We start from the raw sequence: 25,845 nt of genomic DNA, 5'->3' as shown, positions 1-25,845 counted from the left end.
AAGGACGTTGCCTTATTCGTTGGATTTGTCCAGCAGCATTCGATTTGCTCAAAGTGAACATTAACAGCGCTAGTGTCTAATTGTGTTCAGCTGCCTGGAAACAATTCCCTCCCATTGCCAAATCTTTGAGCTGGTCGTTCAATTAAAAAAAGAAAGAAACATGGGGTGGAGAAATATGGCGGTTGGGTGGTTGCGTAGCATCCTGCGGGTTTGGGAAGGGTATTCCCTGAGTGAGGAAATATTACAACGCTGTGCCCTCCTAATAACCAAGAAGAAGAAGGTGTCAGGTCAACTTCAGTGATTGTATGTACAGTGGTACCTCAGGTTACATACGCTTCAGGTTACAGACTCCGCTAACCCAGAAATATTGCTTCAGGTTAAGAACTTTGCTTCAGGATGAGAACAGAAATCGTGCTCCGGCGGCGCGGCAGCAGTAGGAGGCCCCATTAGCTAAAGTGGTGCTTCAGGTTAAAAACAGTTTCAGGTTAAGAATGGACCTCCGGAACGAATTAAGTACTTAACCTGAGGTACCACTGTATCTTAAAAAACAAATCAGTGGCTCAGCAAAGCATCTAGACAGGCAAGGCTAAGTGTCCATCTCATTTCCACTCAACTACAGAGGGAATCATACCCAATGAGACATGGAGTTTTCCCAGACCCTCCAAGTGTCCCTATTTTCCAGGGACAGTCTCAGATTCACAAAAGCCACCCAGGTTTCTGATTTGATCATGGAACGGCGGCCTTTTCCTTAGGACGTATCAATTTTCATCGGAGAAATGTTGGAAGGTATGGAGTTATCCAACCCATGAGCCATCTAAAGGCAGCCCTGTGTATGGAAGATTTTTAATGTTTAATGTTTTATTATGTTTTTATATTTGTTGGAAGCTGCCCAGAGTAGCTGGGGCAGCCCAGTAAGATGGGAAGGGTATAAAAAGAAGAAGAAGACGAAGAAGAGGAAAACATTTTCATTGGAGAAATGTTGGAGGGTATGAGTTGCTATCATAAACCAGACATGGTTTTTTTTAAGGGACAGGCCATACACACTAAAGGTCACTTTCTATAGCTTCCCCCGTTCCCTCGGGTGGTATATGGCCACTAATGGGCCATCGTTGCTACATCAACACATCTGAACCCCAACCCAATCCTGTCCGTGTCTTTCAGTACACAAGGCTGCTGATTCATGGAGTCATTGTTTTGACTCCTAACATATTGGGAGCAAGTCTTGCCCAGATCGGAAAACGATGGTGGAAATCATTTTGTTCAGCAATGAATGCTGTTAGATCTCATTTGGATTAAAATAATAATAATAATCCTCTCCTGTAGCTCATGAATTTTGTGCGCCTGATGCTCAGAAGCTTCCCCCGCATCTTTTTCAAGCTGGCTGTAGCTCTTAATAGGAAAAAACCCATTGCGTTCCATTTGTCTAAATGCAAACGCATCATCTGCTGAAGCTACTAAGAGCTTATTGGATATGTTCGGTTGAGTCGAGTCCGCTTCGTTTCGCTTCTGCCCTCATTAGCAGGTTGTCTGGCAGTCAATGGAAATACAATAAAACCTCTGAATTTCAGTAGGCAAGAAAAGGCAGTGCAGAGCTAAAGAGAGCGAGAAAAGTAAATCAACCCGAAAAACACCTTTACATGCTCAACAATTTGCCTCTTTTCTGTTGCTATTACATAGTTATGCCCTATTCACTGGCTGTCTTTATTGCAGCCTATCATTTTACAGTCGCATGGAGGTGCCATCCGGTTCATAAAAGCTATCGGCAGTCGTCGCTGCTTTCTGTTTTCTGCATTCGTTTCCCGTCGTGTGAGGTATGAGGACGTTTGAAGCTATAACGAAAGCTAAACATAAGCGGTGAGAATTGCGTGCTATCCTGCCGACACTTATTATAACTCCTCCAAAATACAATGGAAAGATCTCTAACTGTGCTTTCCAAAGCTGGTTTTTATCACTGAGAGCCCTATAGTGTATGATTAGAATAAACCACATAGATTTACACCATCCTCCTTGTACTTGGACGCGGGTGGCGCTGTGGGTAAAACCTCAGTGCCTAGCGCTTGCCGATCGCATGGTCGGGGGTTCGAATCCCCGCGGCGGGGTGAGCTCCTGTCTTTCGGTCCCAGCTCCTGCCCACCTAGCAGTTCGAAAGCACCCCTAAGTGCAAGTAGATAAATAGCGGGAAGGTAAACGGCGTTTCCGTGTGCTGTGCTGGTGCTGTCTCACCAGAGCAGCTTCGTCACGCTGGCCACGTGACCCGGAAGTGTCTCCGGACAGCGCTGGCCCCCGGCCTCTTAAGTGAGATGGACGCACAACCCTAGAGTTGGACACGACTGGCCCGTACGGGCAGGGGTACCTTTACCTTTACCTTTTACCTTGTACTTAAAAATTATGCATTGTCTGTTGCAGGTACACAATCGGAATCTTTTTAATATACTGGGCTTTTTAAATTGTGCAGTGAATGTTAGAAAAGGAGAGGGGGACTATAACTTTGTTGAAGAAGAAGAAGAAGAAGAGTTTGGATTTGATATCCCGCCTTTCACTCCCCTTCAGGAGTCTCAAAGCAGCTAACAATCTCCTTTCCCTTCCTCCCCCACAACAAACACCCTGTGAGGTGAGTGGGGCTGAGAGACTTCAGAGAAGTGTGACTGGCCCAAGGTCACCCAGCAGCTGCATGTGGAGGAGCGGAGACACGAACCCGGTTCCCCAGATTACGTGACTACCGCTCTTAACCACTACACCACACTGGCTCTCTCTGAGACAAGGAGGCTGAGTAAGATTGTCTTCCGTAAACACAGGTTTAACAGTGCGTCCATTAATGACAATGGAGGCCAATTCTGGATCCACATGTCCTTCCACAGTAGGGACATGAGTTTCTGGGAGGGGGTTGGTCACAGTGAGGGTTTGCCAAGCGTGCCTTCCTCTTGGCACATTTCTCCCTTTCGTCTTGAGTTCAAGCGTCCTCCAAGCCCATGACACCTTTGGTAAAGGCTGTTCTCCAATAGTAGCGCTCACAAGCCAGTGTTTCCCAGGTATTGGTGTTTATACTACATTTTTTTTAGATTTGCCTTGAGACAGTCTTTAAACCTCTTTAAACGCTTTCCATTTTTAAGTTTGGAATAGAGTAGATGCTTTGGAAGACGATCATCAGGCATCCGCACAACATGGCCAGTGTTTCCCAGTTGTCAGTGTTTATACTACATTTTTTTAGATTTGTCTTGAGACAGTCTTTGAACCTCTTTTGTTGACCACAAGCATTGCACTTTCCATTTTTAAGTTCAGAATAGAGTAGTTGCTTTGGAAGATGATCATCAGGCATCCGCACAACATGACTAGTCCAACAAAGTTGATGGTGAAGAATCATTGCTTTGACACTGGTGATCTTTGCTTCTTCCAATACACTGGCATTAGTTCGCCTGTCTTCCCAGGTGATGTGTAGAATTTCGGAGACTCCGCTGAGGGAACCTTTTGAGGAGTTGGAGGTAACTTTGTTGAGACAAGGAGGTAGACTGAGCATCACTGAGAGCACAGGCACTGGTTGGCCCCCAAAATTGGTGTCTTCCAACGCTGCACTGGCCAGACTTGTGCCTCCTAGCGGACAGCTGCCCCAGCCTCTGCAGTGTCGGGAGATGTCACTCAGACTGCTGCAGTCTTCTGCTAGACTGTGCCAATCCCGCTGAGCCCCCTGATAAGGAATATTGAGGGGGCTGGTGGCACCTGTGCCCCCTAGAATTGGCGTGCCTGATTCAGAGCAAGAGAGAGCTGGCCACTGGATGATCAGCACTCCAACATGCCTTACAATAGTAGCACATACAGTAGACCACTGCTTTACTAGCAAAATATGAGATTACCTTATTTTTTGCTCTATAAGACGCACCAGACCACAAGACGCACCTAGTTTTTGGAGGAGGAAAACAAGAAAAAAAATATTCTGAGTCTCAGAAGCCAGAACAGCAAGAGGGATCGCTACGCAGTGAAAGCAGCAATCCCTCTTGCTGTTCTGGCTTCTGGGATAGCTGCACAGCCTGCTTTCGCTCCATAAGACGCACACACATTTCTCCTTACTTTTTAGGAGGGAAAAAGTGAATCTTATAGAGCAAAAAATACGGTAATTGGTTGCAAGTACAGATTCTTTCACTGCAATAATATACAGACTGAAGCGGTCTACTAGACCAGGGGTCAGCAAACTTTTTCAGCAGGAGGCCTGTCCCTTGTGGGGGGGGCAGACTATATTTTTTGGGGGGGGATGAATGAATTCCTATGCCCCACAAATAAGGCAGAAATGTATCTTAAATAAAAGCACACATTCTACTCACGTAAAAACACGCTGATTCCTGGACTGTCCGTGGGCCAAATTTAGAAGGCGATTGGACCGGATTCGGCCCCGGGCCTTAGTTTGCCATGTACTAGACTTTGGCTCGTTATCAATTTGACTCTAACGATTGATGCGTTGACACTTCAGTTACAAATTGGCCTTTTGTTACAAACAATTGGCGCATTTTGATACGGATTTATGCTAATTTTCAACACATCAGCCAGAACTGTTTTTATTTTGCCGCGTTGGACTTCTTTGGTATTACTGTGCCGTTGCCCCACCTGAGCTTCTTTTTGCATTTTTGGTTTGGGATATGAAATTTGCCTCTCAAATCCAAATTCATCACAATTCAAATAAACGGGCTCACCACACAATTTTGCCAAGGCAAATTAAATGTGATACTTGAAGAGAACAGTAGATGGCATAACTACACTGTGATGTTGAGGGAAGCTTTGGCACTGCTTCTTGTTCTCAATAGGAAGAATAATAATCCCGTCACTACTAACCACTTTCAAGTCTGGTTGATTCTCATAGGAGAGAACTGAGCATGGACTTAACTCTCTCATTGAAATCAATAGGTATTTAAACTTGGGCAAGTCTCTGAGAACCAGGCATAAAAGGTAAAGGTAAAGGGACCCCTGACCGTTAGGTCCAGTCAAGGACGACTCTGGGGTTGCGGCGCTCATCTCACTTTATTGGCCGAGGGAGCTGGTGTACAGCTTCCGGGTCATGGGGCCAGCATGACTAAGCCGCTTCTGGCGAACCAGAGCAGTGCACGGAAACGCCGTTTACCTTCCCGCCAGAGCGGTACCTATTTATCTACTTGCACTTTGTGCTTTTGAACTGCTAGGTTGGCAGGAGCAGGGACCGAGCAATGGGAGCTCACCCCATCGTGGGGATTTGAACCGCCAACCTTCTGGTCGGCAAGTCCTAGGCTCTGTGGTTTAACCCACAGCGCCACCCACGTCCCAAAACCAGGCATAGAAACTACCAAATCAAATACCATACCCTCCAACATTTCTCCAGTGAAAATAAAGGTAAAGGTAAAGGGACCCCTGACAGTTAAGTCCAGTCGCAAACGACTGTGGGGTTGCGGCGCTCGTCTCGCTTTAGAGGCTGAGGGAGCCAGCGTTTGTCCGCTCCACAGACAGTTTTTCTGGGTCATGTGGCCAGCAAGACTAAGCTGCTATGGAGCAATGGAACACCGACACCAGAGCAGTACACAGAAATGCCATTTACCTTCCCGCCGGAGTGGTACCTATTTATCTACTTGCACTTTGACGTGCTTTCGAACTGCTAGGTTGGCAGGAGGGGGGACCGAGCAACAGGAGCTCACCCCGCTGCGGGGATTCGAACTGCCGACCTTTTAATGAGGAAGCCCTAGGTTCAGTGGTTTAGACCACAGTGCCACCCGTGTCCCAATAAAAATAGGGACATCCTATTCAATAATAATAATAATAATAATAACAATAACAATAACAATAACAATAATGCCCCACCCATCTAACTTGGTTGCCATAGACACGCGGGGCGGCTTCCAATGTATATGAAAATGCTATAAAACATTAAGAGCTTCCTATACAGATGTCTTCTAAATGGTATATAGTTACTTAGCTCCTTGGCTCGGGGGTCACATAACTCCATACCCTCCAACATTTCTCCAATGAAAATAGGGGCCTCCTAAGGAAAAGCGGGACATTGTGGGAGCAAATCAGAAACTGGGACAGCTTCTGTAAATCCAGCACTGTCCCTGGAAAATAGAGATACTTGGAGAGTCTGAAATACTTGGGTGAATAGCCAAGGAGGAAGAAGACAATGTTGGCAGCAGCTGCATGAGTACTGCTACCAACAGCTGCAGCAGTGTTTTTCAGCAGTTCCAGGACAACAGTACTGGGGGGGGGGGGGGACAAGACTGATGATGGCAGTAGGTCAAAGGCCTACCCAAACCTGATGCTATCACTAAAAAATACAGTGGTACCTCGGGATGCAAACGGGATCCGTTCCAAAGCCCTGTTCGCATCCTGAAGCGAACACGACCCGCGTCTGCGCATGCACTGGTCGCGTTTCGCCGCTTCTGCGCATGCGCGTGACGTCATTTTGACTGCCTGTGCATGCACGAGCAGCAGAACCCAGAAGTAACGTGCTCCGTTACTTCCGGGTCGTCACGGAGCGCAACCCAAAAATACTTAACTTGAAGCACATTTATCCCAAGGTATGACTGTATGTACTACATGTTGGATTAATGGCCATTTAAATGCCTAATGGTTTATTACTGTTATATTGCCTAAAGACTGGCATTGTTTTAAATGGCTGTTGTTCTTTTCATAAGGTCTGTATCCTACTCCCAACAACAGCTTATGTACACAGTATAGAGCACGAAACTATTTTCCTCTTTTTTTAAAAAAAAGAAAGATAGAAAAATCTCAGGGTTTTACATAAACAAATGCTGTCCATATATTTAATACAATCTGTTTTTGAAAGTTGAAACAAAATGTTAGCATTTGAGTGCTGAGCTTTTATGAATCCATTATATCTTCTTCTACTACTACTTCTTTTTCAGCGATCACTCATAGCCGAGTAAGATTGTCTTCCATAAACACAGTTTAACAGTGAGTCCATAAGTGACAATGGAGGCCAATTCTGGATCCACACATCCTTCCACAGCGGGGACATTGGTCTCCAGGCAGGAATTGATCAGAGTGTGGATTTGCCAAGCGTGCCTTCCTCTTAGCACGTTTCTCCCTTGCGTCCTGAGTTTGAGCGTCTTCAAAGCCCATGACACCTTTGCTAAAGGCTGTTCTCCAACTGGAGCGCTCGCAGGCCAGTGTTTCCCAGTTGTCAGCATTTATACTACATTTTTTAGATTTGCCTTGAGACAGTCTTTAAACCTCTTTTGTTGACCATCAGCATTACGCTTTCCATTTTTAAGTTTGGAATAGAGTAGTTGCTTTGGAAGATGATCATCAGGCATCTGCACAACATGACCAGTCCAACAAAGTTTATGTTGAAGAATCATTGCTTCAACATCTTTGCTGATCACCAACATCTTGGGTGATCTTTGCTTCTTCCAGTACTCTGATATTAGTTCGCCTGTCTTCCCAAATGATGTGCAAAATTTTTCGGAGACACCATTGACAACCTTACTATATATGCTTGTGAAACATGGAGCACTTATAAACGCCATCCATTATATCATCATTATATTGACAGCACATCCTTCTATCCTTAATTTAAAGCTTATATTAATACATGTTAATGTGGATTCCAGCTATTTAAGCATTCTTTGTACATGAGTATGTATTGCTTTCTTGGCATTATTGCTCATTTAATTACCCCAAATTTCAATAGTTCATCCTGTGCCAGCATCAGTGGAAACTCTGGAGCTCTAGGTGTAACTGTGCTCCCTGTGGCATAATGCAAGACTGACAATTCATATGGAAAGGAGATTAACATGAAGAGCCAAACAGCTTTGAGAAGTTTCTACTGCAGCTAGCTACTCGGCAGAAGAGACAAGCCACTTTAAAACCTGGTTTGCCTCTTCAGCCAATTTCTCAAGTGCATAAAACATGTTAAACGCACCTATTCGTTTCCCCTCTTCTTGTTTCTTGGTGGGCTAGGCTTGCATCTCTTTACAAAATTAGAATTATTTTTGAAAATGCATATTGTGGACAAATCAAGTGTGTTAGATAATTGCATTATATTGTGCACAATTCATAATGAATTGGATTCCTTCCTAACGAGAAGCAAATCCATCATTAGTACATTATCACCGACGGGAAACTGTGATCGAGCATAAGCTTTCCATCAGCTAAGACTTGGAGATTGTTATCACAATTCATTGTGAATAACTCCATTCACGATCATCAGATGTGTTGATGAATCAGTCATACTATGCAACGCTTTGAGGCTTTTGTATGAGTCACTGCTTACAGAGGTAGTGAACACACAAACACCCCCCTCAAAACATGAAAGATTTGTTTCAGAAGGCATATAACTCAGCTGACAACTAGGAGTCACCTTTCCTACAGAAGAAACGGGATTATTATTATTATTTTTAAAAAAGAAATCTTCCCACCACTCTTCCAAATAAATAGAAGATTAAGTTTTGTGTAAGTCATTGGGTATTATTTTTGTCCAAGCCTTTGAAAATCCCCTTTATTATTTTCCCTAGGACATATCCATCTCCAAACAGTGCTTGATAAACCGCAGGATGTCATAACCATCAGATTTGATGGATAAATACTCTGCTATATGTCAGCTTCTTTTCAACAGTGTGCAGTTTGTCTAGATAGATTGATACCGGCAGGCTTTTCAAATCACTCCTTCACAGTTTTGACGCAAGACCTTGGCCTCTTGTTGGGTGTTTCTTTGATCCTGCAACTGTTTGGTACGTTTTCTCTTTAAGTATCTCAGTTCCAGCAGAGACATGGATTCTACCATTTGGTAGAACTTGCAATTTGCCCTCCAAAGTAAACATAAGTCTTTGTCTCTGTGCAACACAGATTGTCAAGCTAGGCTTGCGTATTGAAAATATCTGTATTCCACCTTTCTATATATAAAAAATCAAGGCAGCCAACAGCAACAGAACGATCAAAACAATCAATCAATGAATTAATGGACAACAGCAATACATGTAAAATATTTGTGCCACCTTTGTTGTGCAAATAACACAACCTTTGTTGTTTTGCTGCCACAGGGTAACCTGTTGACCTATCTGGGAGTTAAAGCAAAACACAACCTCATGTGGATAAGGTCTCAAGGCACATGAAACCAAGCCTTATGAAGAACGGTTGAGGGAGTTGGGGGTGTTTTGCCTGGAAAAGATGTGACTGAGAGGAGATAGGATAGGCATCTTCAAATATCTTAAGGGCTGTCACATGGTGGAGGGAGCAACCTTGTTTTCTCCTGCTCTGGAGGGTAGGACTCGAATCAATGGCTTCAAGTTACAAGAAAGTGTTAGGATTCTTTTCCTGTGTTGCAGTCATGGGATTGGTTTTTATCACATGACGGTGTATGTTTTCATTCCACATCGTGGGAAGTGTCGGAGACAGGATGTTTGGATTACTGTGTTTCCGTGATGTAGGACTTTTGTCCTTTGTTCTCTCTATCTTTGCTGGCTGATGCTGAAGAGGAAGGAGCTGAGTTACGATGCTCCAAGTGTGTACAGTGGTACCTCGGGTTACATAGGCTTCAGGTTACAGACGCTTCAGGTTACAGACTCCGCTAACCCAAAAATAGTACCTCAGGTTAAGAATTTTGCTTCAGGATGAGAACAGAAATTGCGTGGCGGCGGTGCGGCAGCAGCGGGAGGCCCCATTAGCTAAAGTGGTGCTTCAGGTTAAGAACAGTTTCCGGTTAAGAATGGACCTCCAGAATGAATTAAGTACGCAACCAGAGGTACCACTATATATGTAAATAAACATAGTTTAGCCAAAATGCTGCGCTACTGAGTCTGAACACTAACTGCCTATACTCTGCTGATCCTAAAGTGTGCTGATGCCTCTGAGGTATCAGTTGCTGTGATGTTTGGGCTGGAGAAAGATTTTAAATCTTCCAAACGAACAACCAGGAGGGAAGAAGAAGAAGAGTTTGGATTTGATATTCCGGTTCCCCAGATTACGAATCTACCACTCTTAACCACTACACCACACTGGGAGAGACATGCCAGTCGGGCATGTGTGTCTGCTGGACTCCTACTCCTACTCGTGTGTAGGACCTCCTGACAGAAAGGAGATTCCAACTAAATATTAGGGGAAACTTTCTGACAGGAAGAGCTGTTCAACAGTGGAACAGTCTCCCTCGTGAGGTTGTGGACTTTCCTTCGTTGAAGGTTTTTAAGCAGAGGTTGGATGGCCATCTGTCATGGAAGCTTTGGCTGAGATTTCTGCATTGCAGGGAGTTGCACTTTGAACTAGATAGCCCTTGGGGTCCCTTCTAACTCTACAATTCTATGATTCTATGAAGCCACCACTTTGCTAAAGCTAAGCAGGTCTGGGTCTCATCAGTGCCTGGACTAGAGACATCCTGGGAACTACTTGTGATTAAACGTTATAGAACATTATATTTAATAACCTTTAGGAGATCAATGTAGATCCAGCCCAGAGTTCTTACAGTGTTAAAAGAGAGCAGGTCTCATGCTTGTAAAGTACAGTGGTACCTCGGGTTACAAATGCTTCAGGTTACAGACTCCGCTAACCCGGAAGTAGTACCTCGGGTTAAGAACTTTACCTCAGGATGAGAACAGAAATCACGTGGCAGCGGCAGCAGGAGGCCCCATTAGCTAAAGTGGTACCTCTGGTTAAGAACTGTTTCAAGTTAAGAACGGACCTCCGGAACGAATTAAGTTCTTAACCAGAGGTACCACTGTACAATGCAACTAGCTGGATTTATTCTGTCAAAACATTGCGAATACTAATAAGCATTTTTTAATGTCGTTTGGTTTATGATACTTTGTGTGCAGGGTGTTTTGTTTCATTTAATCTTCATTTGAATCATGTTTGAGACAAAACTGATGAAGGGCTTTAAAGTATTGGAATGAAACAAGCAAATAGCAAGGGATGTTTTGTGGGGGAAAGCATTCCACATTGTGGAAACTTCCTAGCCAGCTTAAATGCTCAGAAATGCTACCAGTCTCACGGAATAAATGCAATCGAACCTCTGGCTCTTTCAAACTGCGTTGATATTGATCGCTGAAGGTGATGCAGCTTTCCAATTCCTCAAGGCGTGTGTGTGAGAGGGAGGGAAAGAGAGAGAACAACCAAGAACACAGACACAGCTGCACACATGATTCATCTTATTGGACAGACATTGTTTTATTGCTGCTGTCTTGTGCTTGTATATTGGCCCCAGAAAAAAACGTTTCTCTATACTCTATACCTTCCTTAATGGAAGTTCTCTCTATCTCGACGGGCGTGAAGTCAGGACTAAAAATCATGTCTCTTACTTCAGGTGTGAGGAACCTGTGGTCCTCTAGATGATGCTAGGCGATGGCTCCTGTGATAGGAATTTTATGGTCTTAGATATATGGTAATGTTCATAAGTGTACCAACCAAGCACGTGCATAGATCAGCACAGGAAGACCAACCTGGAACCATTTTGATTCCTAAACTGAGCAAATGTTTTCTCTGCAAGCTCAAAGTGGGAAACCTCCCCATTGTCTCTTTCCTCACAAATCCTGTCTTAAGGGCACATTTAAGATATGAATAGGGTGTGAGCCTGTGACATGGCCCAGGAACTAAGTATTTATCATTACAAAAGACTAGTCAGGCTCCCCAGGCAATCCAATCAAGTAACCTGCCAGACAGGAGATAAACAACGACAGGAGAAAAACAACATTCAAATTTCTGTTTTAAGACCGCCTTTTCTGTGATGTAGGTATGATGTATCTGAGGGGTGGTCTTAGGTTACACCCCTTCTGTGATGTATGTGTGATGTTTCTGGGGGTGGTCTTGATCTACAGGGTGGAAATTTCAAAAGTCTTTTTAAGGCCTTGTGCGCCATTTTTCTGGGTTCCTCCTCCTTTCCTGCGTGTGAGGGGAGCACCCTGTTGCAACAGATCAATAAAGATCAAGCTTACTAGCTGCTTTGCTTCTCAATATTCTCTGGTTGACCTCTGCTATCTTCTCCTACCAATAGGGAACCTATGCAAGGACTCTATATGGGCTCTTGGATACCCCATAAGGGAGAAGGGCAATTTTTGTTTACAACACTCCTCTCCTCCCAGACCATTTGGGGGGGGGGCACAGCAGGTTCCCCATGCCTGCTTTACTTGAAGATACCTTCATGCAAGCTTTGTCGTGAGATATACCACCCAAGTCAAAACTCATCCCCACGTCACATAAAGCTTTGTGCAATTTGGCAAAAGGCAACGACTTGAAGCATAGTTGCCATGCGTTCTGACTCCAAGGCTAGGCCCCAAAACAGTTTTCTGCCAGAGGTAAGGGACAAGATGGCATTCCCTCCCTATTCCACATACGGAAGCCAGTCCTCAAGGTGGGCTCCTGTCCGCCACATCTAGTCTTGAGGCATTGATGGATAGGTCTAAGAAAGCCCCTGCTCATCTTCTGGACACCTTCTTCGTGTGCCTCCTCCATGAGAGATCCAGAGATTGGCAACATGAGAGCAGGGCCTTCTCTGCAGTGGCTCCACGTTTGTGAAATACTCTCCCCAATGAGGTTTGGCTGGTGTCTTTAGGCACCAGACGAAAACATTCCTCTTTAACCAGACCTTGGCTGATTGACATTCAATGCCTGCGCTGGCCCCGTGGGCTAACCAAGAGGCGAGGTCCAAGTCCAGTCCGAGGTCGAAGGTGCAATAGGGAGGCAGTCCATAGAAATTGAAGCTGGGTGCAGGGCAGGGAGTCGGATGAGGTCAGGAACTCTGGCAGAAGAGCAGGACAGGTTACAGGCAGGAACTGTCAACCAACAATGTTGCTCCCGCAACCTGGGACTGGGGCTGGCCGGCTTTTATCTGCCCCGAGGCATAGGGCGGCCCCGATCCTCAGATGACTCGCCTCTCCTGGCCTGGAGGCGAGCACTCCTCCTCCGGGAACTTAGTTCCCTCCGCCTCTCTGCCCTGAGCCTCTGCAGCTCAGGAGAGGCTGGTGGGTTACTGGACCCAGAGGCAACCTCACCTTCCCCTGACAGGGCTGGGAGAGGAGCACCTGCAGGCAATGGGTCCTCCATCCCCTCAGGAGCCAGAGCAGACTCAGCTGGTGCCTGCACCTGAGCATCCAGCACAGGTGAGGACCCTTCGGGCTCATGCCCCAGCCCCGGCTCAGCTGGTTCTGGAGGCGGGGACTCCTGTGCAGGCTGGGATTCCTCAGGTTCAGCCTCCGAGTCCAAATCCCGGGCCATCACAATGCCCTTTTAAAATGTGTTGTGGAAGGGAAAATTATTGGGTTGGTTTTGTTTTTATTATGTATTTTCTGGTTGTTTGTTTTTAATATCTTGTGAACTGCCCTGAGATCTATGGTTATAGGGTGGTAAACAAACTAAATAAAGACAGACAGACAGACTGACTGACTGACCAGGGGCGGAGTAAGGGGGTGCGGTGGGGGTGGGTTGCCCCGGGTGTCACCACTGAGGGGGGTGACAAAATGTCTGGCAGCACTCACTGCGGGGCCTGCAGCGTGCCCGAGCCTCGTGTTTCTCCTGGGAGTGACGAAGTGGCTTGGAGGTCCGCAGGCTTTGTGCTGCCCCAAACGGTCCACCCGCTGCCTCCCCCTCAGATGCAGGGCAGCTGAGTGGGAGGAGGAAGGCAGACTCCTCAGAGGCCCCACGGAGCGCCCTGCCCCTGGGCACAGGGAACACGCACACCCCCCCAGCCACCCAATCGGCTTGCTCCGCCGCTGTGACTGACTGACTTTCTTAAACATGGGTCCCAGGTATTATTCATTTCCCATCACCGCTGACCACTGGCCACGCTGGCGAGGATTGATGGGAGTTGTAGTCCAACAACATCTAGAGAACCAAGGTTGGGAAAGGTTGGAAATTGGGGAATGGCAAGCAAGAAAGGGCTCCAACTCCAACTGCTCTTAAGAAAAAATAGAAAGCAATGAGGAATCCAGTTGTGCATCTCCTGTATCTTATTGAGTCTGACCTTGAGTTCTGAAAGCTCCCCAATTCTTTGGTAGGGGTTTTCCCCAGCCCTGCGCCAACCTTTGATACAACATGTACTTGGCTACTTAGCCTTGATCTCACCAAAATCAGCGGATTTAGCAGGGTTCAATGGGAGGCAGGATTTACCAGTGCTTAGAAACTTAACCCATTTCCAATACCCAGACTCAGTTTACTGCACAGATTTGGCAAACTGTGTTTAGCAATGCCGCTCAGCATAAAAGCGGGTTAATGAGCCATGTTGCGAGAGTACGGCTTTCAAATACTGCTTTGTTTACCAAAGGAATATATGTTCAAATAGCTCGATTTCTTAGACACCTTAGTGGTATATTAGTATTACTAATACCCAGCTTTTAGTACTAAGTAAATAAGGCTGCCTTCAGACAGGTACACAAGAGGCATGTGACATTGCTCAAATAAGTAACTTATTAACTCATAAAGAAAGCTCCTTCCTGAGCTAGGTTCAGCATTAAAAATCGACGTCAAATATCAGCAAACACCTGTGCTGCGGAAGGATATGTTCAGGGACAGAGGAGAAGTATTTATTCTTTTTCCAACGGCCATTTAATTTTGTTAAAATGGTTAAGAAGATGCACGATCTACAAGACTTGGATTCTCATTTGAAACGACGGTCTCGCTCCCGCAAGTCAAGCGACGACCCTCCTCCCCTCAGCGCTACCGAGAGTACTGGTTCGGTGTTCGTCAGGTATGTTTCAAAGATTCTTTCCAATCGTTCCATGAGTATTTTGACCTAATGGTTTATAATTATGACCTTACCGATGACACAATGGATTATTATCTACTGCTTCTAAGCTGATACATTTCTCCTGGGACGTTAATGAAGTTTCTGTTTTGCATCAAGGATCAGGCCCGGCCAAGCTCGGATTCTGTAAAGGCAGACCCCATAATTAAAATGTTTAGGGTCACTTTTGGGATAACCGAATAGAGGCAAGCATTTCTGGCAGACCCCATTTAATCTAATCAGCAGTTTTAGAGAGTTCAGTCTCAGTTATGAGACGCAAAGTGGATTCACACAAGCTTCATTTTTTATTAATTTTCCAAAAAAAAAAATTTAAATGAACAGACATATAAACAAACAAACATAAATCTCCACCGAATTAAATCAAACTCAGTTACATTGTTAAGTGACTTCCTCGTGTCCCCCTGGTTGAATTTCAATGTATACCATTTTAACGGTTTTCCAAATCCAATATTCTTCAAAAATTAACTTAATCGCTTAACATCTTTCTTTTTTTCCAATTCAGCATTAAACATATTGATTCATCACATTCCATATTTAAATCCTAAGCCTATCTGGTATTTGCAAGTTTTTCCAATTAGTTTAACTTAACATATTTAACTAAATAGTATTTAAATTTCATCCATTCTTCCTGGTACTCCTCCTCCTTCTGGTCACGGACTCTTCCAGTCAGGTCAGCTAGCTCCGAAAAGTCCATCATCTTCATCTGCCAATCTTCCACCGTTGGTACTTCTTGTGTTTTCCAATTCTTAGCTAATAAAATTTGAGCAGCAGTTGTGGCATACAAAAATAATTTAACATCTTTCTTGGGCAATTCCAGACCTGTTATTCCAAGAAGAAAGGCCTCTGGTTTCTTAATAAATGTATATTTCAACATTTTTTTTCAATTCATTATAAATCTTCTCCCAGAAGTCTTTCACCTTGGGGCAGGTCCACCACATATGATAGAAAGTACCTTATTTTTCTTTACATTTCCCACACAAGCTTCATTTTCACTCCCATAGTAGATATGACGGAAATAGGGGTGCATGGAGAATTTGATCTTTATTCATTCCTACATGAAATGAACCAATCCACACCTCTCAGACTAATGTGCAGATGGGAAGCATGCTTTCAACTAGATTTTGTCATTTTCTGGCTGTCCTAACAGTTCTTGGGGCTTTAAATATATAAATAGTATGCATTTATATGTGCATTCTGGTTTCTTTTTTAAAAAAATGTATAATGTACATTTGTGTTGCCTTATTTCAAAAAGAGAGAATCCGGACACAAAGGTTGTTGAACTTTTTGAGTTGTTGAGCTTTTTTATTATTAAATTCACCCAAATCGACATTCCCAACGTGAGTGGCCATATGTCTGGATTTTCCCAGACATTTAACCATTTTTCTCCCAGACACTGTTTGCGAAGGCCGAATACTAGCTATGTCCGAGACGTTTGGCAACCCTAAGTAATGCAACCATGGAACAGAACTGAGTAAAATACATTAAAATGACAGTACAGTGGTACCTCGGGTTAAGTACTTAATTCGTTCCGGAGGTCCGTTCTTAACCTGAAACTGTTCTTAACCTGAAGCACCACTTTAGCTAATGGGGCCTCCCGCTGCCGCCACGCCGCCGGAGCACGATTTCTGTTCTCATCCTGAAGCAAAGTTCTTAACCCAAGGTATTATTTCTGGGTTAGCGGAGTATGTAACCTGAAGTGTATATAATCCGAGGTACCACTGTAGTGGATTGGAAATAGGCAAATTATCCTATCTCTAGAGCTAATGTGGTCTAGCTCCCCAACCTACAGTACTGCCATAGCACCCAAAAGATGAGATGTGGACCAAAAGAATTTTTGATTTGGATATCCCAGGTTACCAGACACACTGGGGGTGCCTTGCCCAAGCCCCTCTCCTCACCCCCTAAAAATGCTGGAGCTGGCCCTTTCTTGTGCCCTTTAAATCAACTTTGTGATAAGATCTAAGCCTGCTTCACAGGTAACAGGAATCAGTTTCACGGTTGCACTGTGAAGCTTCCACAAGCAAGAACTTTGGCATCCTTACATAATGCTATCAAACTGTTGATGAGACACTTTGATATTGCTGACGTAGCAAATGTGAGAAATTGTACAGAAGCAAATATTCCGTCTCCCCTCCCAAATTAGATGTCTCTTTCGAATCAGCTATTGAATATCAACAACTGCCAATGACACTGAGAAGTGCAATCATTTCTGTGTGCTTTGTGTTGAATCAGCAGCAGGCAATTAAGTCAAGCTAAATAAAATAGGCACCAGCTATCTTGATAGCTGATAGCTTGATAGACACTGATGCTGGGAAAGATGGAGGGCACAAGGAGAAGGGGGCGACAGAGGACGAGATGGTTGGATAGTGTTTTCGAGGTTACCAGCATGAGTCTGACCAAACTGCGGGAAGTAGTGGAGGACAGAGGTGCCTGGCGTGCTCTGGTCCATGGGGTCACGAAGAGTCGGACACGACTAAACGACTAAACAACAACAACAAATCTTGATAGAGGCTGCAGCCACACAACATTTTATTCTAGAATCAATAGAAACTGAGAGCTTGCTTTTTTATATCGTAGTCCACACAAAATCTAGATCTATTACATATGTTTTGCTCTTGAAAAGTGTTTCTTAAAAAACTAGTTTTGCTGTGAAAATAAAAGCTCGTTGCTTTACCCCATTGTGTGTCCCTTTGAAATGGGCGCACCTGCCCATTGATGCTATAGGTGGGAATATACCAAGATCACAATCACCGCTTCCTTTCTCCACTTGGGGCATGTGTAAGGAGGAAAAGGCATGGATGACCTAATCATGGGAAGGGTTTCCAAATCCATATCAAGTAACCACACCTTGTGGACAGCAGGATCTAGAATGTCCTGATTCCCACCCTCAAACAAAAGACTTGGACTCACTGCTCAGGAAATCCTGATAGTTGTATCAAGGAAGTTAGCACATGACCTTTGCATCAGCTCAGGTTACAAGTTGAAGGCTCAAAAGATACCTTGGCAGAGGCTAGGATAGGTAGCTAAGCTTAAGCTTGAGCAAAAGAACCCCAATGTATGGCACACCCAGTGCTTTTTTCTGGGGGTACGCAGGGGTACGCATAGCCCTAAACATTTTGTGAATCTTTGTACTTTTGTCCATTTACTGTATTCATTTTTCCCGATTTGAACTATAAAATGGTGGTTTTCTTGAGTCAAAATGTTGTTGTTTAGTCGTTTAGTCGTGTCCGACTCTTCGTGACCCCATGGACCAGAGCACGCCAGGCACCTCTGTCCTCCACTACCTCCCGCAGTTTGGTCAAACTCATGCTGGTAACCTCGAAAACACTATCCAACCATCTCATCCTCTGTCGTCCCCTTCTCCTTGTGCCCTCCATCTTTCCCAGCATCAGTGTCTTCTCCAGGGAGTCTTCTCTTCTCATGAGGTGGCCAAAGTACTGGAGCCTCAGCTTCACGATCTGTCCTTCCAGTGAGCACTCAGGGCTGATTTCCTTGAGAATGGAGAGGTTTGATCTTCTTGCAGTCCATGGGACTCTCAAGAGTCTTCTCCAGCACCATAATTCAAAAGCATCAATTCTTCGGCGATCAGCCTTCTTTATGGTCCAGCTCTCACTTCCATACATCACTACTGGGAAAACCATGGCTTTAACTATACGGACCTTTGTTGGCAAGGTGACGTCTCTACTTCTCAAGATGCTGTCTAGGCCTGTCATTGCCCTTCTCCCAAGAAGCAGGCGTCTTTTAATTTCGTGGCTGCTGTCACCATCTGCAGTGATCATGGAGCCCAAGAAAGTAAAATCTCTCACTGCCTCCATTTCTTCCCCTTCTATTTGCCAGGAGGTGATGGGACCAGTGGCCATGATCTTCGTTTTTTTGATGTTGAGCTTCAGACCATATTTTGCGCTCTCCTCTTTCACCCTCATTAAAAGGTTCTTTAATTCCTCCTCACTTTCTGCCATCAAGGTTGTGTCATCTGCATATCTGAGGTTGTTGATATTTCTTCCGGCAATCTTAATTCCAGCTTGGGATTCATCCAGCCCAGCCTTTCGCATGATGTATTCTGCATATAAATTAAATAAGCAGGGAGACAAAATACAGCCTTGTCGTACTCCTTTCCCAATTTTGAACCAATCAGTTGTTCCATATCCAGTTCTAACTGTAGCTTCTTGTCCCACATAGAGATTTCTCAGGAGACAGATGAGGTGATCAGGCACTCCCATTTCTTTAAGAACTTGCCATAGTTTGCTGTGGTTGACACAGTCAAAGGCTTTTGCATAGTCAATGAAGCAGAAGTAGATGTCTTTCTGGAACTCTCTAGCTTTCTCCATAATCCAGCGCATGTTTGCAATTTGGTCTCTGGTTCCTCTGCCTCTTCTAAATCCAGTCAAAATGAGAGTACCCCCTAAACTTTTTTTTTTTTTTAAAGAAAGCACTGGACACAGCCCTCCACTTGTTTTTAAATGCTTCTCCCAGTCGCCACTTGAGCTATCTCCACCCTCACCTAAGAATCCTCCTCGCCCTTGGGCAGATGCTGCCATTCCTGTCTCATTTCGCTTGGCATCACCTGGGGCATATATTGAGGATGAGCATGAATAATGCTGAATTGATTTTAAAAAACACATTTTTATGCTACAGATGGGTTAGTGCGTACACAGCCTTAGACTCTGATCTGCTTGTGGTTTATTTAAAGTACAGTGGTACCTCTAGATACAAACGGGATCCGTTCCGGAGCCCCGTTCACATCTAGAGGTAAACGTATCTAGCGACGGCACATCTGCGCACGCGCACGTTGCTTTTCACCACTTCTGTGCATGCGCGTGACATCATTTTGAGCGTCTGCGCATGCGCAAGTGGCGAAACCCGGAAGTAACACGCTCCATTACTTCCGGGTTGCCGCGGAGCGCAACTCGAACACGCTCAACTCGAAGCGTATTTAACCCGAGGTATGACTGTACAGTGGACGCTCGGGTTGCGAACGTGATCAGTGCGGGAAGCACATTTGCAACCCATCAGCGCTGCATCTGCACATGCGCAGGTTGCAATTCGGTGCCTCTGTCCATGCGCAAGCACCGAAACCTGGAAGTAACCCATTCTGGTACTTCCGGGTTCGGCGCGGTGCGCAATCCGAAATTCCACAACCCAAAGCGTCTGTAACCCGAGGTATGACTGTATTGTATGGCGTATTCTCTGTACCTATGGACAGCCAGCGTTCTCGAAGTACTTATGGAAGTGGATTGTGTAAAGTTTGCAACGCAGTGTTGTTTGGGCCGTCTGCCAGTCTTGGGACTATCACATCTCATCCTGAAGGGAATGAGATATATACCAGTCTACCTCCACCACTTAATGAATTTCCTTCTGTTACCCTGTACCCTCAAGTATAAAAAGGTAACCTGGCTGTTGCCGTGAAAGCTGTTAACCTTGAAAAGGGGAATTGAATTTGTCCAAACCGCACTAGAAAAGCACGTTCAGCCATGTATTTCATTCTCTAGCAGTAACAATTTTAATTCTGCACACAGACAGGCAAGCATAGCAGGTAATCAAAATAAAATAGAAAAACCCTGTCCTCTGATTCCTGGTAGATATCTTTGTTATGTTGCTTTCCCCCCTAAACTACAAGACACGGACCCTACATATTAGTTAAGGGTGAACGCTTCCATACGGTCACTCTTTCTCTTCCTTCCCCTTCCCCAACTTCCAGCTGCTCAAAGTACTCTCAGAACGCCGTTTGCAATCCCACCTTGGGATGGAAAACCAATCCTATTAGAGTTGCGTAATAGCCAATCAAAACAGTGTGTTTGGCTCCCCTTTTCCCCTGCTAATCAATATATAGCATTTTTATCCTATACCTTTTCATCAAAAGACTTGGATTTCTCTGAATGCAGGCATACACATACACACACAGAGACGCACACTAATTTGTTGATATTTGCTATAGCCCAACAATCCTGTTTTGTTATAGCAAATGCCTGACCTGCTCTGGATCCTATAAACAATGCTCTTTTTCTAGAAAAAGAGGTATTGGAACCCACCATGAACACCTCCCTCGTTCTCTTGGAATGGCACCTACTTGAGAGGTGCCGGAATTGAGTTTCGACAAGTTTTGGCTGGAAAAAAGCCCTCCTATAACAGATAGAGCAGGGGTCGGCAACCTCAAGCCCATGGGCCACAAGTGGCCCATGGGGGTTGTTTAACTGGCCCATGGACCCCCGCCGCCGCTCAGGGACCCCCACCACCTGCTTGGTCGGCTCCCGTGCGCCATGCTAAACCAGAGCAGAGCAGGGACCGCCTTCCTCAGCGCTGGCAGGCTTCCCATTGGCTGCAGGAAGGTCCGGCAGCCAATGGGAAGCTGTGCACACCTCCTCTGCGCCGGAAGGAGCGCCATAAATAGCATTTGCGCATGCATGTGCGCTCTCTGGCCCATCGTGGCATCTGCAGGACCGTGAACCAGCCCAAGCCACAAAAACTTTGCCGACCCCTGGGATAGACAGATATGACTCTAGAAATTGTTTAACTGTTGTTGTTGAGTCATTTAGTCGTGTCCGACTCTTCGTGACCCCATGGACCAGAGCACGCCAGGCACTCCTGTCTTCCACTGCCTCCCGCAGTTTGGTCAAACTCATGCTGGTAGCTTCGAGAACACTGTCCCACCATCTCGTCCTCTGTCGTCCCCTTCTCCTTGTGCCCTCCATCTTTCCCAACATCAGCGTCTTTTCCAGGGAGTCTTCTCTTCTCATGAGGTGGCCAAAGTATTGGAGCCTCAGCTTCAGGATCTGTCCTTCCAGTGAGCACTCAGGGCTGATTTCCTTCAGAATGGAGAGGTTTGATCTTCTTGCAGTCCATGGGACTCTCAAGAGTCTCCTCCAGCACCATAATTCAAAAGCATCAATTCTTCGGCGATCAGCCTTCTTTATGGTCCAGCTCTCACTTCCATACATCACTACTGGGAAAACCATGGCTTTAACTATACGGACCTTTGTCGGCAAGGTGATGTCTAGCTTGTTTAACTATACAGATAATATTTGAAAACTATCCACATGGTACCACCAGACAGATACCCTTTGGAATCATCATGATTGTGACCTGAGAAAGACAGAAAGAAAAAGAGGCCATCAGGTTTGTTTCCTGGATTGTATTTTTACCTTCAACATCTAGCAGAGTTTACGTTGCTATTTTGGCCTTACCCAAAAGATGTTTCTAGCAAGGGCGCTATCATTTATACAAGTGCACATCTTGACATGTCTCCACGATGATGAAGTATCTGTGACTCGGGGATGGAGACGGAATCAATCTAAAATGACTGTGGTGTAGCAAGCAATATTTGTCTGGATCGTGCCCAGCGGACCTGTGTCCCAAATAATGAGACTTACTGTGCGAAAATCGATTCTGCTGCACTCTGATCTCATTTCCAGGGGGCTCATCGTGTTGGCTGGCGTTGCAGCAAACAGCCAACCATTCTGATCTATTTGCTTCATATGTTTATTTATATACTGCTCAGTACTGAAACAGCCTCTAAGCAGTTTACAAAAATAATGAATTCTTTCTCTTCCTCTGTATATACATATATATATTATACATGTACATGCACACAAACATCAATGAATCGAAAAAACTACAATACAAAACAATAAAATTCTTCAAAAAGTAAAAAAAAACCAACCTGCAGCATATTTTGAAAACCTCTTAAGATTCTCCTGCTGGAAGAAGCATCTGAAGTAGTGTCCTCATCACTCTCTATCATGTATGTTCTCCCGTTTGGTTTTATTTGTATTTTAACATAGAAAGATTCTTTTTTTTAAAAAAAAAAAATAATCTTCTAAAAATACTTTTGAAAAGTTGGAGACATCCCCATCCAGTTCATAATCCTATTTTAAAGGTAAAGGTACCCCTGACCATTAGGTCCAGTCACGGTTGACTCTGGGGTTGCGGCGCTCATCTCGCTCTATAGGCCGAGGGAGCTGGCGTTTGTCTGCAGACAGCTTCTGGGTCATGTGGCCAGCATGACTAAGCTGCTTCTGGCGAACCAGAACAGCGCATGGAAAGGCTGTTTATCTTTCCGCCGGAGCGGTACCTATTTATCTACTTGCACTTTGACGTGCTTTCGAACTGCTAGGTTGGCAGGAGCCGGGACCGGACAACAGGCAATCACCCCGTTGCGGGGATTCGAACCGCCAGCCTTCTGATCGGCAAGCCCTAGGCTCTGTGGTTTAGACCACAGTGCCACCCGTGTCCCTATCCTATTTTAGAATACTGCAAAAGATGGTTTTTGTAGATTTATTTGTGCTTCCTGAAACAGTTGGTTTGTCTCTATGGCAGGATAATAATAATAATAATAATAAATTTTATTTATATCCCGCCCTCCCCAGCCGAAGCCAGGCTCAGGGCGGCTAACAACAATCAAATAAACAGTCAAATAATCACACATTCTAAAAATATTTCATTATAAAAATTAATTAAAATCAAATTGATGGCAACCGATTAGGCAAAATTCTGTGCAGGTTGCCAGAGGAGGAAGTCAGGCTGCGCCCTGACCCAAGGCCTGGTGGAACAACTCTGTCTTGCAGGCCCTGCAGAAAGATGTCAAGTCCCGCAGGGCCCTAGTCTCTTGTGACAGAGCATTCCACCAGATTGTAGCGGCAGCCGAGAAGGCCCTGGCTCTAGTTGAGGCCAGCCTAACCTCTCTGAGGCCTGGGACCTTGAGGGTGTTATTATTTGCAGACCGTAGGTTTCTCTGTGGGGCATAAAAGGAGAGGCGGTCCCGTAGGTACGAGGGTCCTAGGCCGTATAGGGCTTTAAAGGTTAAAACCAGCACCTTAAACCTGATCCTGTACTCCACTGGGAGCCAGTGCAGCTGGTATAGTACCGGATGAATGTGATCTCGCAGCGAAGACCCCATAAGGAGTCTCGCCGCGGCATTCTGCACCCGCTGGAGTTTCTGGGTCAGTCTCAAGGGCAGCCCCACGTAGAGCGAGTTACAATAATCCAGTCTGGAGGTGACCGTTGCATGGATCACAGTGGCTAGGTCAGGGCGAGAGAGATAAGGGGCCAACTGCTTAGCTTGGCGGAGATGAAAAAATGCCGCCTTAGTTGCTGGAATTTATTCAGTGCATGGATTGGCTGCAGTAAGCAGGGCTTTGCAATGTGACCCCATGACCCCCTTGGGCATCCTTACAACATGGGGGGGGGGGTTGATTCTCAGACCTAGGTTCCAACCCCCATTCAGTGACGAAAATCACGGGGTGATCACTTAGGCCAGTCATTCTCTCTCAGCCACTCCTACGTCACGGGAGTTACTGTGACCATAAAATGGGAGGATGCTGCCTTGAACTCCTTCGAGGAAAGGTGGGCTGTAAATGGAGCAAGTGAATGAATAACATGATCTGCCAATATATAGCATGTGATGCTGTTTCATAAATTCATCTTGCTACACGTATGCCAATTACTCATGCTGCAGGAAACCAGAGCCTGTCGTGGATTTTCTCAGGTTCTTACAGTACAGAGAAAACAATGCCCATATCCATCTGTGGCATTAAGTGCATGAACAGGCACACCCTAAATGTTCAATGCATTCTGCTGAAACTACAGGTTTTTTTAGTGTTAGTGTTAGTTCAGGTGTGATGCTCTTTCGTCTTATTTTTATATTACCTGTGGGCAGTCACACCAATTCTTTGAAGTGTAGTTGATTAAGTGTTCAGGTTTTCTCAGTTACTCAGAAGCACCGCTAAAAAAATAATATTATATCCTTCTTGCTATGCAAGTAGTTACTCCTCACAACTGTATTCGCAAATCTTTGATCTTCTAAGTAATTTAATGAGAGGATTTCAGGCTGGCCAAAATCCATACCATTGTCAGCTATGCGACAGGCAAATGATCCGAGGCAGTAATTAGATAAACAGCTGAAAACTGACAATCAGGAGCCAATGAGGGAAGAGAAAGGTATTCATTTCTCATATATATTTGATTAGTGCTGCTGAAGAGATATGAGTGGTGATGGTGAATAAGGTTAAGACTCCTCCAGCTCTCCTCCTGTAGTATTCTTGGTATTCAAATACCGCATATATCTAACTAATGTCTCCTCAGTCATACGTATCAGTTCCTCTTCTCTAGAATCCATGAGTAATGCCTGTGCATTTTCTAGGCCAAAAGCCTAGATGCTGACATCTCAAGCCTTGCTCCTACTTCCAAAGGGAACATTGCTCTCCCTTTGTGCATGCCTTTAAGTAGCTTTTTCCCCCCCAACCTGGTGCATTCATGATATTTTGGACTACAACTCCCATCAACCTCTGCCAGCATGGCCGATAGTTAGGGTGATGGGCATTGTAGTCCAATAACATCTGGAGGGCGCCAGGTAGAGAAAGTCTGCTTGAAAGAAGAGGGTGAGCATTCTTCTGCCCAGTTCCATTATCATTACCATGGGAGTATCCCACATAGCGGGTGGCGCTGTGGGTTAAACCACAGAGCCTAGGACTTGCCGATCAGAAGGTCGGTGGTTCGAATCCCCGCGACGGGGTGAGCTCCCGTTGCTCGGTCCCTGCTCCTGCCAACCTAGCAGTTCGAAAGCACATCAAAGTGCAAGTAGATAAATAGGTACCACTCCGGCGGGAAGGTAAATGGTGTTTCCGTGCACTGCTCCGGTTCGCCAGAAGCAGCTTAGTCATGCTGGCCACATACGCCAGCTCCCTCAGCCAATAAAGCGAGATGAGTGCCGCAACCCCAGAGTCGGCCACGACTGGACCTAACGGTCAGGGGTCCCTTTACCTTTACCTACCCCAAATAAGGAAAGGAGACAAGAAAGGAAGGTGAGGGGACTGCACAGATGACAGTATAAAGAACATAAATTGCAGGTAAGCAAACTGTCCTTCTCCCCTTCGGGTGTTCATTTTTCTGGGCAGGCAAAACTGGGTGATCTGGAATGCCTAAGGAGCAGAGCAGTTTATGGATGACAGCACTATCAAGAAGAGCATTTGTCTATGCGTTTGAGTCCAATGCACAATGTTTCACAGATTTAGATAGATTTGATCAAGCAGCCTTCCTCCAGAGCTCCATGACTAGGACTGTTCTGGAGAAGGTAAAGTAAATGTTTCATGGTTATTAATGGAATGTCCTCCAATGAAGCAAGGAGAGGTTGTTCTGCCAACTCACAGCATGTGATAGTG

General features: G+C 45.2%; 1 protein-coding gene across 2 annotated transcripts in view; it reads left to right on the top strand.

The window, feature by feature from the left end:
• The first annotated feature begins 14,419 nt into the window (after positions 1 to 14,419).
• Positions 14,420 to 25,845, top strand: part of GRAMD2B (GRAM domain containing 2B) — a 60,794-nt gene continuing 49,368 nt past the window's right edge. Inside the window, exon 1 of one of the 2 annotated variants that reach the window (XM_028748564.2) lies at positions 14,420 to 14,635. In XM_028748564.2, coding sequence (XP_028604397.2) covers positions 14,508 to 14,635 — 128 coding nt within the window. In that variant the 5' untranslated portion in view covers positions 14,420 to 14,507. The remainder of the gene's footprint in view (positions 14,636 to 25,845) is intronic. The other variant, XM_028748562.2, reaches the window with a different exon arrangement.

Source organism: Podarcis muralis, chromosome 11 (assembly GCF_964188315.1).
Source record: "Podarcis muralis chromosome 11, rPodMur119.hap1.1, whole genome shotgun sequence".
Lineage (NCBI taxonomy): Eukaryota > Metazoa > Chordata > Lepidosauria > Squamata > Lacertidae > Podarcis > Podarcis muralis.
Note: the sequence above shows the minus strand (reverse complement) of the source record. Positions and strands in the feature narration are given on the sequence as shown.